The 18,140-nt window shown below is 50.2% G+C and overlaps 1 protein-coding gene across 1 annotated transcript in view; it reads right to left on the reverse strand.

Annotated features, from left to right (window-relative positions):
* The window catches only part of SLC7A9 (solute carrier family 7 member 9), a 32,509-nt gene that overhangs the window by 13,947 nt on the left and 422 nt on the right, over window positions 1-18,140 (reverse strand). Inside the window, exons 2-9 of the mRNA XM_032170380.2 lie at window positions 16,951-17,062; window positions 13,000-13,147; window positions 12,467-12,709; window positions 10,807-10,932; window positions 10,464-10,563; window positions 8,945-8,989; window positions 8,173-8,296; window positions 6,792-6,895 (exon numbers count right to left, since the gene is read on the reverse strand). Coding sequence (XP_032026271.1) covers window positions 6,792-6,895; window positions 8,173-8,296; window positions 8,945-8,989; window positions 10,464-10,563; window positions 10,807-10,932; window positions 12,467-12,709; window positions 13,000-13,147; window positions 16,951-17,037 — 977 coding nt within the window. The 5' untranslated portion in view covers window positions 17,038-17,062. The remainder of the gene's footprint in view (window positions 1-6,791; window positions 6,896-8,172; window positions 8,297-8,944; window positions 8,990-10,463; window positions 10,564-10,806; window positions 10,933-12,466; window positions 12,710-12,999; window positions 13,148-16,950; window positions 17,063-18,140) is intronic.

The raw sequence follows: 18,140 nt of genomic DNA on the forward strand, positions 1-18,140 counted from the left end.
ACAGAGTGAGACTCCATCTCAAAAAAAATAAAGAGGAGAAGATATAAAAAACAGGAGCCTGGGCTGGGCATGGTGGCTATCGCCTATAATCCCAGCACTTTGGGAGGCCGAGACAGGTGGACCGCTTGAGCTCAGGAGTTGAAGACCAGCCTAACCAACATGGGGAAACCCCGTCTTTACTAAAAATACAAAAATTAGCTGGGTGTGGTGGCGGGCACCTGTAACCTCAGCTGAGGCTGAGGCTGAGGCAGGAGAATCACTTGAACCTGGGAAGCAGAGGTTGCAGTGAGCCAAGATGGCACCATTGCACTCCAGACTCCAGCCTGGGCGACAGAACGAGACTCTGTCTCAAACAAAACAAAACAAAAACCCAGGAGCCCTTGAAACATAGCAGACAAAAATTGGCAAATCCAATTTGAGTGCAAGATTTGAACATTACAAGTTACAATCTTGATGATCATATAAAAATCTAGATATAATTATGGAATACACATTATCTTCAAGACCACAGGAAACATAAAAATATCAGTGAGCCACGAAGGGCATTTTCAAACTTCTAAAGAATTGAGGCCAGGCACAGTGGCTCACGCCTGTAATCCCAGGACTTCGGGAGGCCGAGGCGGGCGGATCACTTGAGGTCAGGAGTTCGAGACCAGCCTGGCCAACATGGTGAAACCCCGTCTCTACTAAAAACACAAAAATTAGGTGTGGTGGCAGGTGCCTGTAATCCCAGCTACTTGGGAGGCTGAGGCAGGAGAATCACTTGAACCTAGGAGGCAGAAGTTGCAGTGAGCCGAGATTGCGCCACTGTACTCTAGCCCAGATGACAGAGCGAGACTCTGTCTCAAAAAGATAAATAAAAGAAATAAGAACTGATATCAGGCCAGCCACTGTGGCTTATGCCTGTAATCCCAGCACTTTGGAGGTTGAAGTGGGAGGATTGCTTGAGGCCGGGAGTTTGAGACCAGCTTGGGCAACATAGTAAGACCTCACATCTACAAAAAACTTAATATTAGCCATGCATGGTGGCGCGTGCCTGTGGTCCCAGCTACTTGAGAGGCTGAGGTGGGAGGATCACTTAAGCACAGGAGTCTGAGGCTGCAGTGAGCCATGATTGCGCCACCACACTCCAGCCTGGGCGACAGTGAGACCCTGTCTCAAAACAACAAACACAAACCCCAAACCAAGACTTGATATCATAAAGGTCACATACTCTAATTACAGTGTAATAAAATTAGAAGTCAATACAAATGCCACAAAGACCCATCTACTTACAACTACATATCTTAACTTTGAATTGATATGAACTTGATATTAATTCCCAAAAGAAGTGAAACCGGGAGGATGGGAGTTGATAAATGGAAGGGAGATTTAGACTCAAGGTGAATACTGTCAAATCTTTTTATCAGTCCTCCAGAAATTAGTATAGAAATTCCATGCAATCAGAATGCAAGCAGGACTTTTGGAACTGGACAAAATAATTGTAAGTGTATAGGGAATGCTAAACAGACAAGGAGAAGTCTGACGTGGGAGCGCTAGTCCTGCCAGATTTTACATGACCAAAGCTATAAACTTTTTTTTTTTTTTTTTTTGAGAGATGGAGTCTCGCTCTGTCGCCCAGGCTGGAGTGCAATGGTGCAATCTCAGCTCACTGCAACCTCCGCCCCCCAGGTTCAAGCGATTCTCCTGCCTCAGCCTCCTGAGTAGCTGGGATTATAGGCACCCACTACGTCCAGCTAATTTTTGTACTTTTAGTAGAGACGGGGTTTCACCATGTTGGCCAGGCTGGTCTGGAACCCCTGACTTCAAGTGATCTGCCCACTTCATCTTTCCAAAGTGCTGGGATTACAGGCGTGAGACACCACGCCTGGCCCGTGTCATTCCATTTAGATGAAATGTCAAGAAAAAGCAAAGCTATAGAGACAGAAGCAGATTAGTGGTTGCCTGGGGTTTCAGGTGAAAGCAGGGATTAATTAGGTAATGAGGAAACTTTTTGGGGTGATGGAAATGATCTAGAATTGGATTGTGATGTTTATACAGCCTTATAAATTTATGAAAATAATTAGGTTGTACAATTACAAAGGGTGAGTTTTATGATATTTGTACCTTAATTAGAACTGTTAAAATTGTGTTTGTGTATACTAGCAATAAACTATCAGAAACTGAAAGGCAACTTTAACAATACCATTTACAATAGTATGAAAAATGAAATTCTTTGGAATAAATTTGACAAAAGATGTGCAAGAACTATATACCAAAAACTACTCAAAGAACTTTTTTTACAGAAAATTAAGCTGGGCCCGGTGGCTCACGCCTGTAATCCCAACACTTTGGGAGGCGGAGGCAGGTGGATCACTTGAGGCCAGGAGTTCAAGACCAGCCTGGGCAACATGGTGAAACTCTTTCTCTACTAAAAATACAAAAATTAGCCAGGTGTGATGGTGTATGCCTGTAATCCCAGCTACTTGGGAAGCTAACGAGGCAGATGTTGCATGACCAGATCTCACCTGGTGACAAACAAATCCTGTCTCAACACACAAACAAAAAAGTTGTTAAAAACAAGATTAAAGACCTAAATAGTCCACCCATAGATTGGAAGACTCAGTACTTTTTTTTTTTTTTTTTTTTTGGAGACAAGGTCTCACTCTGTCTCCCAGGCTGGAGTGCAGTGGTGCAATCTCAGCTCACTGCAGCCTCGACCTCCTGGGCTCACACGATCCTCCCACCTCAGTCTCCTGAGTTGCTGGGACCACAGGCATGTGCCACCATGCCTGGCTAAGTCTATTGTATTTTTTGTAGACATGGGGTCTCACTATGTTGCCTAGGCTGGTCTCTAACCCATGGGCTCAAGCAGTCCTCCCCCTCGGCCTCCCAAAGTGCTTTGATTACAGGTGTGAGCCACCGTACCCATGCTGGAAGATAGTACTTTTAAGACAGCAGAGTCTTCCCCCAGTTGATCTATGGATTCAACGCAGTCCTGATCAAAATCCCAACAGCTTTACTGTAGAAACTGACAAGCTGATTGTAATATTCATACGCCAAGTGGGAAAGCTGGCAGAATGAAATTGGACCCTTATCTCACCCCTTAGACAAGAAATCTACTCAAAATTGATGTAAGACTTGAAACTGTAAAATTCCTAGGAGAAAACAGGGAAGCTCTGTAACATTGGTCTGGGCAATGATTTGTTGTTGTTGTTGTTGTTGTTGAGACGGAGTCTCATTGTGTCGCCCAGGCTGGAGTGCACTGGTGCAATCTTGGCTCACTGCAACCTCTGCTTCCCGGGTTCAAGCAATTCTCCTGCCTCAGCCTCCTGAGTAGCTGGAATTACAGGCATCTGCCACCACGCCCCACTAATTTTTGTATTTTTAGTAGAGACAGGGTTTCACCATGTTGGCCAGGTTGGTCTCGAACTCCTGACCTCAAGTGATCCACCCACCTCGGCCTCCCAAAGTGCTGGGATTACAGGCATGAGCCACTGCATCTGGCCTTGGGTATATATTTGAATGAATTGAAATCGTATGTCAGATACCTGCACTCCCATGTACCTCTGGGTATATATTTGAATGAATTGAAATCCACATGTCAGGTATCTGCACTCCCATGTTCATTACAACGTTATTCACCACAGCCAAGACACAGACACAACCTAAGTGTCCATCACAGATGAATGAATAAAAATAATGTAATAGATACACAATGGAATACTATTCCAACTCTAAAGAGAATGGAATTCTGTCATTTTTTGACAGCAGAGATGACTCTAGAGAACATTATGCTAAGTGAAATGAGCCAGACACAGAAAGACAAATATCCCATGATCTCCCTTATATATTATGGAGTCCTAATTAGGGAAAATGAGTCAGGCTGGTAGGACCAAGGAAAAGCCAAAAGAGATAAAGCAGATAAGCTACAAGCCTGCCTTTCTTCATGGTCCAGGACACATAGCCCCCCTGCACAAATAACTCACAATCTTCCTGTGCCCAGTGATCGCCAGACCCTCAGCTAATAGAAAAATGCAAGTTAGCTCACTGCAACCTTGGCATTATTGGTACTGCACGTACCCTGTCCAGCACACAGCACAAGCACCATCCTAAAAAATCCCCAGCAAGCCTTTGTCTCTTTGCAGTCAGCTCCTCTCTTGCTGACCTGCTCATTGCACCCTTGCAACGTATTTTCCTACTTTCTCTAATAAATCTGCCTTTCCTGACCTACAACTGTCGTGGTAAATTCTTCTTATCCCTGTACCACCAGCCCAGATCGTTGTAATCACCTGCAACATACATGAAATCTAAAAATTCAAACATAGCAATAGAGAGTAGAATGCTGGTTACCAGAGGCTGAAGGAAGAGAGTCCTGGGATGGCAAAAGGGGAAATGTTGGTCAAAGGCTACACAGTTTCAGTATGATGGGAGGAATAAGCTCTGGTGATCTATTGCACAGCAAGGTGACTATTGTTAGTAATAGTGTATATTTAAAAATGGCTAGTGGATTTTTTTTTTTTCTGAGATGGAGTCTTGCTCTGTTGCCCAGGCTGGAGTGCAGTGGCGTGATCTCAGCTCACTGCAAGCTCCGCCTCCCGGGTTCACACCATTCTCCTGCCTCAGCCTCCCAAGTAGCTGGGACTACAGGCACCCGCCACCACACGCAGCTAATTTTTTGTATTTTTAGGAGAGACGGGGTTTCACCGTGTTAGGCAAGATGGTCTCGATCTCCTGACCTCATGATCCGCCCGCCTTGGCCTCCCAAAGTGCTGGGATTACAGCTGTGAGCCACCGCACCCAGCCAGCTAGTAGATTTTTAATGTTCTCACCATAAAGAAGTATGTAAGGTGATACATATGCTAATTAGCCTGATTTGCTCATTCCACAATGTTTACAGGTATTGAAACATCACACTGTACCACATACATATATGCAATTGTTGTTGTTATTTTTTAGAGACAGGATCTTACTCTGTTACTCAGGCAGGAGTGCAGTGGTGTGATCATGGCTCACTGCAGCCTAGAACTTCTGGGCTTACACAAATCCTCCCACCTCAGCCTCCCAAGTAGCTGGGACTACAGGCATGGGCCACTACACCCAGCTAATTTTTAAATTTCTTTTTGTAGAGACAGAGTCTCACCATGTGGCCCAGACTAGTCTTGAACTCCTGCCCTCAAGCAATCCTCCTGCCTCAGCCCATATAAGCAATTATTATTTGTCAATTAAAAATAAAATAAGGCGGCCGGGCACAGTGGCTCACACCTGTAATCCCAGCACTTTGGGAGGCTGAGGCAGGTGGATCACGAGGTCAGGAGTTCAAGACCAGCCTGGCCAAGATGGTGAAACTCTGTCTCTACCAAAAATACAAAAATTAGCCAGGCATGATGGCAGGTGCCTGTAATCCCAGCTATTTGGGAGGCTGAGGCAGAGAATTGCTTGAACTAGGGAGGCGGAGACTGCAGTGAGCCGAGATCGCACCACTGCACTCCAGCCTGGGTGACAGAGCGAGACTCCATCTCAAAAATAATATAAGGCTGGGCACGATAGCTCATGCCTTTAATTCCAGGGCTTTGAGAGGCTGAGGCAGGAGGATCACTTGAGCCAGGAGTTCGAAATGAGCCTGGGCAACATGGTGAAACCCCATCTCGACTAAAAATATAAAAGTTAGCTGGGTGTGGTGGCACATGCCTGTGGTCCCGGCTACTCCAGAGGCTGAGGAGGGAGGATTTCTTGAGCCCAGGAGGTAGAGGCTACAGTGAGCCAAGATTGTGCCAGTGCGCTCCAGCCTGGGTGACAGAGTGAGACCTTGCCTCAAAATTCATTAGTTAATTAAAATTAAAATTTAAAAATGTATAAAGAAATACAAAGGATCTAGCCAAAATGCTTTTGACAAAGAACGAAGTTGGAGGCCTAGCACTACATATATTTTGGTTTGGCTTTAGAAGAATGATTTTATGGTGAGTATTTAATTTTTTAACATACACCAGCATTGTCAATTTCACTCCTAAATCTATCCATTCAGAACACTGGACAACTGAGCCAAGACACGTGTTCGAGGATGTTCACTGCAGCAACGTTCATGGAAACCACCCACACCCAGGTGTGAGTGAAGGACTTGTTAAGTTATGCTACATCTGAAAGTGTGATACAACACAGCTGGTGGCGGTCTCCAGACCAAGTGGGTCTAAGGACTGGCAAACCACAGCTGTTTGTGCAAATAAAGTTTTATTGGAACATGACCATGGCTGTTCCCTTTTGGGTACCAAGGCAGAGTTGAGAATCTGTGACAGAGGTTTATGCAGCCTGTGAGCCTGGAACATCTGGCCCTTTAAAGGAAAGTTAGCCAATTCTGGGTTATTGTTTATTAATTTGCTAATTAGCAAATTAGTTTGTGTATATTAACATGGGGAAGATGTTCAGGAAATATCACTACGTGAAAAATATCACTAGGTGAAAAGGTAAAAAGTGTCACGTGGAAAACCAGTGCCTCATTCACGCGGCGTCACTTCCCTTCGCCTCAGCATGGGCAGCTTCCCTGCCATGTTGGGAACTAGGGCCCCCTGGAGTGGAAAGGCTGAGATTCCAGGCAGCCTTGATCAGTTCCAGTGTGCAGGCCCATCCATGCCTTCCTGGCCAGTTTGCGGTGTGGGTTCAAGCCACACCCCTTCCCTGGATTTGGGTCTCCTACTTGTGCTGGCGTGGGTATTGCCCAGCAGAGCCCTGAGGATTTTAGCTGTGTGTCTTCCTCGGGGGTGATATTGCTTTCGCTGCCCCTGTCCACCCTGGGAGTGATGGCGGGGGTCGCCTACCTGCCCGCTGTGAAGCAGGTCCCGTTAGCAGCACCGATGGTTGAAAATGCCACAAAAAGTGGAACGACCCAAGAAGCAGGATAGAGAACACGGTCACCAAATGTCTGGTGAGAGAAGCGAGATGAGTCCTGAGGGTCTTTCTCGGCCTCCAAGAGCGGCCGGCCCCTAAAAGCTATTCTGGCCTCCCAGGGGACCCAGGGACCCACCTCACCTCAGGGCACAACCTCTTGACTCCTCCACTGCAGAGAGAGAATGCCATTCGCCTATCTTCAGCTATTGTGATGGCAACAGAAATCTCTTATCCACTACTCCCTGGCATAAATCTTTATTTTATTTTTATTTATTTATTTATTTTTGAGACGGAGTTTCACTCTTGTTGCCCAGGCTGGAGTGCAATGGTGCTGTCTTGGCTCACTGCAACCTCTGCCTCCCGGGGTCAAGCGATTCTCATGCCTCAGCCTCCCAAGTAGCTGAGATTACAGGCGCGTGCCACCACACTCAGCTAATTTTTGTATTTTTAGTAGAGACGGGATTTCACCACGTTGGCCAGGCTGGTCTTGAACTCCTGACCTTGTGATCTGCCCATCTCGGCCTCCCAAAGTGCTGGGATTACAGGCATGAGCCACCATGCCCGGCCAAATCTTTTTTTTTTTTTTTTGAGACGGAGTCTCGCTCTGTCACTCAGGCTGGAGTGCAGTGGCGTGATCATGTCTCACTGTAGCCTCAACCTCCTGGGCTCAAGCAATCCTCTTGCCTCAGTCTTCCAAGTAGCTGGGACCACAGGCACTTGCCACCATACCCAGCTGCATAATTCTTGGTCACTTCAATATCCTCACACCTTCACCTCTCACTTCCCTGAACCCCCACTCCAACCGGAATGGCTGAATTCTCCCTCCCACCTTAACAGCCCCCAGTCTCGTGGTCAGTGACCTCAGCACTTACCCAAACTGCGTCTCCTCCACCTTCCAAATCCCCAACACTTGGTTGTCTGTTTGCAACCGCAGGAGGCCCCCAGCCATCTCTTCACTGACCCCAACGCCTCTCACCTCTCACCTCTCACCTTCTATGATTCATTATTATTTAGGGTGGTGTAAAAGTAATTGCCAGTTGAAAACTGGCAATTACTTTTGCACCAGCCTAATATAATGACCTCCCCCGACTCCCTGGCACTTTGTGCCTTTGCTTCATGCTTGCCTGTCGAACCCTCACCCTGGCTAGCCCGGCCCTGCCTCCAGCTCCATGCCGTGTGTGCCCAGTCTGTGTCCCCGTTCATGAATATCGCCCTCCTTCCCTGGGAGGGAGCTCACCTCCAGTGCTGACACCTGCCTTACTCCTTCCCACAAGCCACAGCCCCTGCCAGCAGCGATGCCTGGGCACTCACCACAGCCACGGCCTGGGACTGCAGGAGTTCAGTGGCAGTCATCACGGTGAAGTAGGACACGTTCATGAGGATGTAGCACGCCGTCACCAGGGGGATCCCAATGATAATGGCCAAAGGCAGGTTTCTGGGAGGGGCAATGACACAGAGACCCACATTCAGACCACAGCCTCCCATGGGAGATGGACGCCCTCTCTGAGGCCCTCCCAGGGAGAAGATTCACAGGTAGCAGAGCCCCAGCAGGAACGTGAGACATTTTCAAATGAGAATGCTGCCTCTCTCAGACTCCAGAGCAGTTCACATGGAACTGTTTATAAAGCAAAATAAGCCAGAGATAAAGGAAGACCAAACTCTTCCCTCCCTTAAGAGCCACTGCTCTGCCCCAAACCAAACCAAACTCTAAGCGTGCATAGTGAACTCATAAGAAACCATTCACTGGCCGGGCGCAGTGGCTCACACCTCTAATCCCAGCACTTTGGGAGGCCAAGATGGGCGAATCTCTTGAGGTCGGGAGTTCAAGACCAGCCTGGCCAACATGGCAAAATCCCATCTCTACTAAAAAACTACAAAAATGAGTGAGCTGAGATTGCAGCACTGCATTCCAGCCTAGGCAACAGAGCAAGACTCTGTCTCAAAAAAAAAAATAATAATAATAATAATAATTCACTGTTGGGAAGGGCATCATGGAATACCCAGGGAAACAGCTCCAGCCTTCACCAGGAGAAGAGAAATCAGGCTGCCCGGCTACTGTCCTCTGCACTGATTCAGCTGTTACCTGTAAGGGTGTCTAAGTTCTTCTGTGATGTAATTGAGTTGATTCCTGGAAAAAGGAAAGTAACAAGCGTCACACACCTTGACTTTCTTTTTCAATTATGAAACCCACAATAATAAATGTTGGCCTCATTTAAGATTCTCTACCAGAGAAAAAAATTCTTCTGCAGGAATTCCAGGTGAATTTATTTCCAGGTTAATGGCCCTGCTAGTGGTGGGGCCTGGGGCCCTACCCAGACCTACACATCTGTCAGCTGGTTGAGCCTTTGCCCTCCTTGGGAATCACACGGATTTTCAAGAATAATCAGGATTAGTGAGTCCCCAGGGTGCTTTGAAAAAATGGAATATTCTTTGTCTGAAAAGGGAATGAAATCTATAAATGCTTTGCAGGAGAGAAGGACCATCATTACAGACGGTCATGCTTCTTCCTTAAAGGACAAAAATGGGCCAGGCATAATGGCACACGTCTGTGATCCCAGCACTTTGGGAGGCCGAGATGGGCAGATCACTTGAAGTCAGGAGTTCAAGACTAGCCTGGCCAACATGGTAAAACCTCGTCTCTACTATAAATACAAAAATTAGCCGTGCATGGTGGCAGGTGCCTGTAATCCCAGCTGGTCGGGAGGCTGAGGCAGGAGAATTGCTTGAACCTGGGGGATTCAAGCAACTGCAGTGAGCCGAGATCTCACCACTGCACTCCAGCCTGGGTAATAGAGTGAGACTCCATCTCAAAAAAAGAAAAGAAAAAAAAAAAAAAGGACAAAAACAGAGTCTCATCCACTAAACTCGATAAACATATAAAATGTATATGGTATTATTTTTGTAGGGCAGTCCCCCAAACCATAATAGATTCAGAGAGGCTCCCAAACCTAATGATTTTCAAGGTTAAACAGAAGTGCTATTGAGTATTCTTTGTTTAATCAAGAGCTTGGGGCTGGGCGCAGTGGCTCACACCTGTAATCCCAGCACTTTGGGAGGCCGAGGAGAGAGAATTGCTTGAGTGCAGGAGATTGAGAGCAGCTTGGGCAACACAGAGAGACTCTCTACAAAGCATAAAAATAAAAAATTATCAGGGCATGGCAGCTCCTATCTGTAGTCCTAGCTACTCAGGAGGCTGAGGCAGGAAGCTGGCTTGAGCCCAGGAGTTTGAGGCTGCAGTGAGCTATGATCACGCCATTGCACTCCAGCCTGGGTGACCAAGTGAGATCCTGTCTCTAAAAAAAAAAAAAAACCAAAACAAAACAGAAAACCTGAGCTTGGGCCCTGGCTGCCTCTGATTTGGCTGAGCCTGTGTTGGCCCTGTGAGGGTTCTACACAGAGCACTCTGGCTGACTGAGCAGGTGTCTCAGGGAATAAAGGGGAGAGGTTGTCGCATGCTTCACAAAAAGGAAATGTGAGTGTGAATGTCAGAGTCACACCACACCCCAGAAAGGGGAACTCATTGTTTTCCATGACAGGTGGAGTTAAAGTCACCTGGAGAACCCCACCCACCCCCAGACTCGGGTCATCTCAGGACACCTCACCATCCATCATAGGCCCAGAGTCCATTGTAAAACGCCAGGCTGATGGCTCCCACAGACAGCTGGGCGCCCTCGAAAGAATTTTCGAAATTCTTTGTGTTTCCTGTAATGAAGCCAGACAGTGAACGGCAGGTGTCAGCTGGGCAGATCTTGAGTGCATCTCCACAGGAAAGATGGGCATGATTGTGACCCCAGCTTATTAAACACGCCCTGAAACTAAGGATCCCTCCCACCGAGTTCCTGCCATGCTTCCTTGGAGATGGGCTCGTGGGGCAAGGCTGCTCCTGCTCCCAGTGGAAGGGCATTTGTTGTGTGCCCGTGCAGGGCCCACCCTCCCGTGGGTCACCTTGGGCCAGGAGCACGAGCCCACTGATGATGATGATGGCCACGATCACCAGCTTGGCCGCGGTGAAGATGTTCTGGACGTAGCTTCCCAGCCGCACGCTCAGTGAGTTCACCGTCGAGATGAACACTGGATGGGTGGGGACAGTTTCTGCATTTATGGTTTTCAGCAAAGCCCTGGAGAGAGTCTCCTGTCTTTTATATATTTTTTAATTTTTAATTTTTAATTTTTTTTTTTTTTTTGAGATGGAGTCTCTGTCACCCAGGCTGGAGAGCAGTGGTGTGATCTCAGCTCACGATCTCAGCAATCTTTGCCTCCTCGGTTCAAGCAATTCTTCTGCCTCAGCCTCCTGAGTAGCTAGGATGACAGGTGCACGCCACCATGCCCGGCTAATTTTTGTATTTTTAGTAGAGAGCTTGTCTGGAGGTTCTAGCAGGGAGCGCAGCTACTCATATACCCTTGACCGAAGACCAGTCCTCCTCTATCGGGGATGGCCATCTGCTTCCACCGAGTGCGCAGCTTCAGGAGGGACGCACGTGGAGCAGTGAGGGAGGAAGAGGACACTGGCCTAGCCAGCCAGATCACCTGAATCAACTCTGGCGATCAGTGGGGTGACAGATGTCCCTGCCAGATCGCCCTCACATCCAATTTTTGTAATTTTATTTTTATTTATTTATTTATTTGAGATGGAGTCTCACTCTGTAGTCCAGGCTGGAGTGTAATGGCACAGTCTCAGCTCAATGCAACCTCCACCTCCCGGGTTCAAGGAATTCTCCTGCCTCAGTCTCCCCAGTAGCTGGGATTACAGGCACGCACCACCCCACCACCCCCCTCCCCCGCCCGGCTAATTTTTGTATTTTAGTAGAAACGGGGTTTTGCCATGTTGGCCAGGCTGGTCTTGAAGTCGTGACCTCAAGTAATCCACCCACCTTGGCCTCCCAAAGTGCTAGGATTACAGGCGTGGGCCACTGCACCTAGCCTTTTTTATTTTATTTTTTGAGATAGGGTCCAAGGCTCAAGTGATCCCCCCTCCTCAGCCTCCCAAGTAGCTGGGATGCCAGGTGCATGCCACCACACCCAGCTAATGTTTTTATTTTTTGTAGAGGCAAGGGTCTCACTGTGTTGACCAGGCTGATCTCAAACTCTTGGCCTCAAGTGATCCTCCCACCTCAGCCTCCCAAAGTGGTGAGATTCCAAGCATGAGCCACTGCCTGCGGCCCACCCCTACTCCCCCACCAGCCACCATATTCTCTCCCAAATTCCAAGAGGGCAGATCCAAATATGGGAGTTTAAGGACCTTGTAAAAGAACCTGGAGATGACCTTAGCCAGGCTGCCTCAGATGGCGAAAAATTATCAGGGCGTGGTAAGCAGCCTCGCGAGTAGCTGGGATTACAGGCACCTGCCACCACGCCAGGAGAAGAAGCTGGGCCCTGAGCCAAGGCTCTGCCCTGCAGGACAGCCAGCGGCACCCCTCCCTGCAGCCCCCACGGGCCTGGGGGTCCCCAGTGTGCAGCACCCACAGGTACCGCAAAGACTGATGCCAGGCCCTGCCTGGGCTCTCGCCAGAGACTTTAGCTCACTGGGGAGGAGCTGAGGGCGGAGTCCCCAGACACCCTCTATGCCAGGTCTTTTCTGACCCCTGCCCTGGGCTCGGGTACTCACAGATGGCGGCGGCGGCCAGGCATTTCACAACGAGTTGAGGAGGCTTACAGCCCGCATAGAAGGGCGCGCACACATACTCGGAGAAGCTGAGGCAGATGATGGCGAAGGATGAGGGCTTGATGACGATCAGGCTGGCCCAGGAGAAGAGGTAGGCGGGGATGGGCCCGTAGGCCTCCATCAGGTAGGGATACTCGCCCCCTGACTTGGTGATCATTGTGCCAAGCTCCGCAAAGCACAGGGCGCCTGGAACACAGAGAGGAAGGGCCCACAGGCCCCTTGTGAGGCACTGCCCCGGCCCCAGGGAGCCTTCCTCCCCCCGGAGGCTGCGCTTGTATGGAGGGGCCCACCGTGGTCCGCCCTCGCTGCACGGCCCTGAGCTCCAGCGTTGGACACTCAGTCCAGCCTGATTTACACCTGTTTGCCACACATGTGCCAAGAAGGATAGTGGCAGGGTGAGGGCTGGCACAGGTAGCACCTGCCTGGCGTGCCCCTGCATGCTTCCGGGGCTGCACCAGGCACCCAAGTCTCTTTACCCAGCGTCGCGAGGACCCCGCAAGCCGCCCATATGATGAGGCAGGGCCCCACAGCTTCCGTGTTGCTGAGCACAGACTTGGGGGAAATGAAGATCCCAGAGCCAATGATGGTGCCCACGATGATGGAGATGCCACTGATGAGGCCCAGCTGGGTGTGGAGGAAGGAAGAGGGCGTTAGTGCCACGCCCGGACCCAGCCCAGAAGGCCAGGCGCCACCCTGCCTCGGAATGGCCAGGGCAGCCCCAGCCAAAGCCCATGCCCCAGGCGCTTCCACCCTGGGTGGCTGCCCTGGCAACACTGGGGCGCCGCTCCCGGAGCTTTGCTTACATTAACGTGATTAATTCTCGTGACAGCCCCGCGAGCTGGCCACACTGTGCCACCCCCATGGTACAGAGGAGGACACTGAGGCACAGAAAGGTTAGGAGGCTGTCCGGGGTTTACAGCTAGAGAGGGGGAGACCCAGCTCAGGTTCTATGTGCCTAACCATGATCCTGTGCCCTCAATGAAAAGGCTGACTTGGCAACAGCTCGCCAATGAGAAAGGTCCTTGGGATACGCCTCTGAGCTGGGCAGAGGAGAAAGGAGTGCGCCACCAAAGCAGGGGGAAGTCAGGGCCTAGAGTCCTGGCCAGAGACTCCATGCAGGGTGAGCAACGGAGGCCTCCCAGAAACAGAAACATTCAGGGACTGTGAAATAAAGATCATAGTGCACTGCAGCCTCGAACTCCTGGCCTCAAACGATCCTCCCAACTCAGCCTCCCAAAGTGCTGGGATTGCAGGCATAAGCCACCGTGCCTGGCCCAGTGCCATTTGCTAGGATGTGAGCTTTCTAAGAACAGAACCCAGCTCAAAGAGACACTGGATGGTTCCATTCCTGTGAAGTTCAAGAACAGGTGAAACTAATCCACAGCCATAGGAATTCAGGGCTGGGGCCCTGCCTAGAAAAGGGCAAGAGGGAGCTTTCTGGGATGGTACATCTGTCAAAATTCACCAAACTCAGCACTAAAGATTTGTACATTTTGGCCAGGTGCGGTGGCTCACGCCTGTAATCCCAGCACTTTGGGAGGCCGAGGCAGGCGGATCACCTGAGATTAGGAGTTCGAGACCAGCCTGGCCAACATGGAGAAACCCCGTCTCTACTAAAAAAAATACAAAAATCAGCCAGGCATTTAAGGTGCGCACCTGTTCCTAGCTGCTTAGGAGGCTGAGGCAGGAGAATCTCTTGAACCCAGGAGGTGGAGGTTGTAGTGAGCCACTACACTCCAGCCTGGGTGACAGTGAGACTCTGTCTCAAAAAAGAAAAAAAAAAAACTGCACATTTCACTGTATGTAAATTACACACCAATCAAGGAGGGAAAAAAAAGTCCAACTCAAGCCCTACTCATAACACCTGTCCTCAGAAGCGGCCTCGGCCAGATCTCCAGAGCCTGAAGTTTCCAGCGCCTGTGTTCACCTATCTGGGAAGAGGCGGGGCTTGAAGTCAGATCGCAGGGGATAAGGGGCTCCCAGCTGCAGGCTGCCACCCTGGGGACTCTGCACACACCAGCGGATCCCTAGGGAGCAGCGTCAGCTTTCAGGGCCAGGGCACATTTCCAGGACAGGGAGGGGACGGGCTCAGGTCTCCTCCTCATCTCAGCCCTACCCAGGACTGGCAGTTTGGCTCCAGAATCCTCCCTCCTGCTGAGGGACTGCCTGGGTTCTGATGTGGGTGAGGTCTGCATTCACCCTGAAGTTGCCTGAGGGGTAGACCCAGCTCAGATTTTCAGTTTTTAGAGTCAGGGTCTCACTCTGTCACCTAGGCTTGGAGTGCAATGGCGCGATCATGACTCACTGCAGCCTTGACCTCCTGGGCTCAGGTGATCCTCCCACCTCAGCCTCGCAAAGTGCTAAGGTTACGGGCGTGTGCCGCCACACCTGTCCCCAGCTCAGAATCTGGGGATTTCTCAGCTGTGCTCTGTGGCCACTGGGCCCACCAGGGTTCCAAGAGGCCCTTGCTGAGATCAGGCCTGAGACTGGCAGAGAGGGAGAGTGCTGCAGCCCATCGTCTACCTCCTGGGGACCCAGTCCCAGGCCAAGCCTTCAGGCCACTGCCAGCCCCCTGGTCAAGCCCTAAAGCTTTGGTCCCGTCCCTCCTCCATCCCCTCTGCTGCCAGGCATGGGAGCTCTCGGAGGCCCCGCCCAGACCTCTGCCCTGGAAGCAGAAGCCATCCTGAGCTCACCTGGGGCTGCCTTTCCTCATCCTAGGAGTCTGAAGCCCTCCCTGCCCCTCCATGCTCAGCAACTGCTGCTCCCAACTGCCTGAGACTGGTGCCGTGTGCTGTGTGGAGCTCCTTTCTGCCTTCCCCCGCAGCCCCAAGGCTCCCTTCCCCTCCAGGCCCAGGGCTAGCCCCAGCTGCTCACTGCAGCCCAACTCAGAGTGGCCGTCCCTGGTAGATGCTTCTAAGACAGAACGGGCTATGCTGGGGGCGGTACTTCCCATCACTACAGCCATTCAGACGTAAGAAGGACAGGCATTTAGAGGAGACTCAACCATGAGAACGCCCTCTCTGGCTGGGCACAGTGACTCACGCCTATAATCCCAGCACTTTGGGAGCCCGAGGTGGGAGGATCGCTTGATCCCAGGAGTTTCAGACCAGCCTGGGCGACACAGCAAGACACTGACTCTACAGAAAAAATTTTTTGAAAATTTAAAAATTTGGCAGGGGATTGTGGTGCGCCCCTGTAGTCCCAGCTACTCAGGAGGCTGAGGCAGGAGGACTGCTTGAGCCCAGGAGGTCGAGGCTGTGTGAGCTATGATTGCACGACTGCACTGCAGCCTGGGTGACAGAGCAAGACCCTGTTTCTAAAATTTTTTTTTTTTTAATTTTTAAAAAGAAGCCCCTTTCTGACCATTCCTGGAAAGGCCATTAGTTTGAACAAAAATACTGGCCCCTCTAGACACTTGCCCAACACACAAAAGCACCTATGTATGAACTTAAAATAATATGCAGGCCAGGCAAGTTGGCTCATGCCTGTAATCCCAACACTTTGGGAGGCCGAGGTGGGTGGATCACTTGAGGCCAGGAATTGGAGACCAGCCTGGCCAACAATGGTGAAACCTCGTCTCTACTAAAAATACAAAAATTAGCCAGGCATAGTGGCACATGCCTGTAGTCCCAGCTACTCAGGAGACTGAAGCAGGAGAATTGCTTGAACCCAGGAAGCAGAGGTTGCAGTGAGCTGAGATCACACCACTGCACTCCAGCCTGGGTAACAGAGCAAAACTCTGTCTCAAAAAAAAAAAAAAGAATATGCAGCCGGTTGCAGTGGCACACGCCTGTAATCCCAGCACTTTGGGAGGCCGAGGCGGATGGATCACGAGGTCAGGAGATCGAGACCACGGTGAAACTCTGTCTCTACTAAAAATACAACAAAATTAGCCGGGCGTGGTGGCGGGTGCCTGTAGTCCCAGCTACTTGGAGAGGCTGAGGCAGGAGAATGGCGTGAACCCGGGAGGCGGAGCTTGCAGTGAGCCGAGATTGCGCCACTGCACTCCAGCCTGGGCGACACAGCGAGACTCCGTCTCAAAAAAAAAAAAAAAAAAAAAAAAAAAAAATTAGCCGGGTATGGTGGCGGGTGCCTGTAATCGCAGCTACTCGGGAGGCTGAGTCAGAAGAATCCCTTGAACCAGGGAGGTGGAGGTTGCAGTGAGCCGAGATGGCGCCACTGCACTCTAGCCTGGGTGACAGAGCAACACTCCATCTCAAAAAAAAAGAAGAAGATGCAGAGTTCCCTGGCGAGAGGGAAAGAGAAGTAAGTCCAGAGATTATCCCTTTAAAGATGTACTTCACAAATCAAAGAGCACATCTTCTGCCGTGTCACTAGGGATCGGCCCAGATTTCACTGCCTGCGCCCCTTGTTCAGACCCCCTTGCCTAACCTGCAAAGGGCCTGCCCCACCAGAGACCGCCTTACCTCCTTTTGGAGACTGGTGGTCTTAGGCTCTTGGCTCTGGATCGACTTCTCATCCTCTCTCCGCTTTCTCACGCCAGTATCCCCCATGTTTCCTCCTGCTGGTTCCAGGAGACTGCAAGGAGGGCGCACAGCTAAATCTTGGATCAGCGGCAGCAGACAAGACTCAAGTGCAAGCTCGGCCTGGACTAGGGGAGCTGGCTCCAAAAGCACAGTGTTGGTTATTGCTGCAGGTGGGGGCCACTGCCAGTCCCTCAGGGCTCACGCGCTGGGCCCCAGAGTCAAAGTCAGTCATTAACATTGTCCAGGCAGGGGAACACAGCTCCCCGCTGCTCTCCAAAGCTCAGCTGCTTGCTTAGCTCGCTCCCAGACAGGCCCCGGGAGCCTCCTGGCCCACGTGCCTGTGCTTGAAAGTCATTCTACCTCTATGGTCCAACTTCATTTTTTTTTTCAAAAGTAAAAAAATATTTAACAACATCCTGGGCTGGGCACAGTGGCTCAGGCCTGTAATCCCAGCACTTTGGGAGGCCAAGGTGGGTGGATCACTTGAGCCCAGGAGTTTGAGACCAGCCTGGCTAACATGGTGAAACCCCATCTCTACTAAATATGCAAAAAAAAAAAAAAAAAATTACCTGGGCATGGTGGCGGGTGCCTGTAATCCCAGCTTCTTGGGAGGCTGAGGCAAAAGAAGCACTTGAACCCGGGAGGCAGAGGCTGCAGTGAGCCAAGATCGTGCCACTGCACTCCAGCCTGGGCCACAGAGCGAGATTCTGTTTCAAAAAAATAAAATATAAAAAATTAAAAAATGAAAATTTGTGGAATGTATTTATCAGAATCAAGTCCAGGTAAGGAGTGTCTGTCTTATAATTCCTTCCCAAGATTAAAGGCACTCCCATACATCACAGATCCACAATACAGGTACTTTTTCTTTGTACTTTTTAAATTTTTACAATATTTTTTATAAATACGGGAGTCTCGCTATTTGCCCAGGCTGGCCTCCAACTCCTGGGCTCAAGCAGTCCTTCCATCTCGGCCTCCCAAAGGGCTGGGATTTCAGGGGTGAGCCACCGCTCCTGGCCAGGTGCTTTTTCACTGAGTGATGAAAGGAATGAAAACATTGCCGAGGAAACCCAGTTCCAGACTGAATCAGTAGATAACCATGCACCACTGTACCCTCTCTCTAAATAAATTCT

The sequence above is a fragment of the Hylobates moloch genome, unplaced genomic scaffold (genome assembly GCF_009828535.3).
Source record: "Hylobates moloch isolate HMO894 unplaced genomic scaffold, HMol_V3 SCAFFOLD_12, whole genome shotgun sequence".
Lineage (NCBI taxonomy): Eukaryota > Metazoa > Chordata > Mammalia > Primates > Hylobatidae > Hylobates > Hylobates moloch.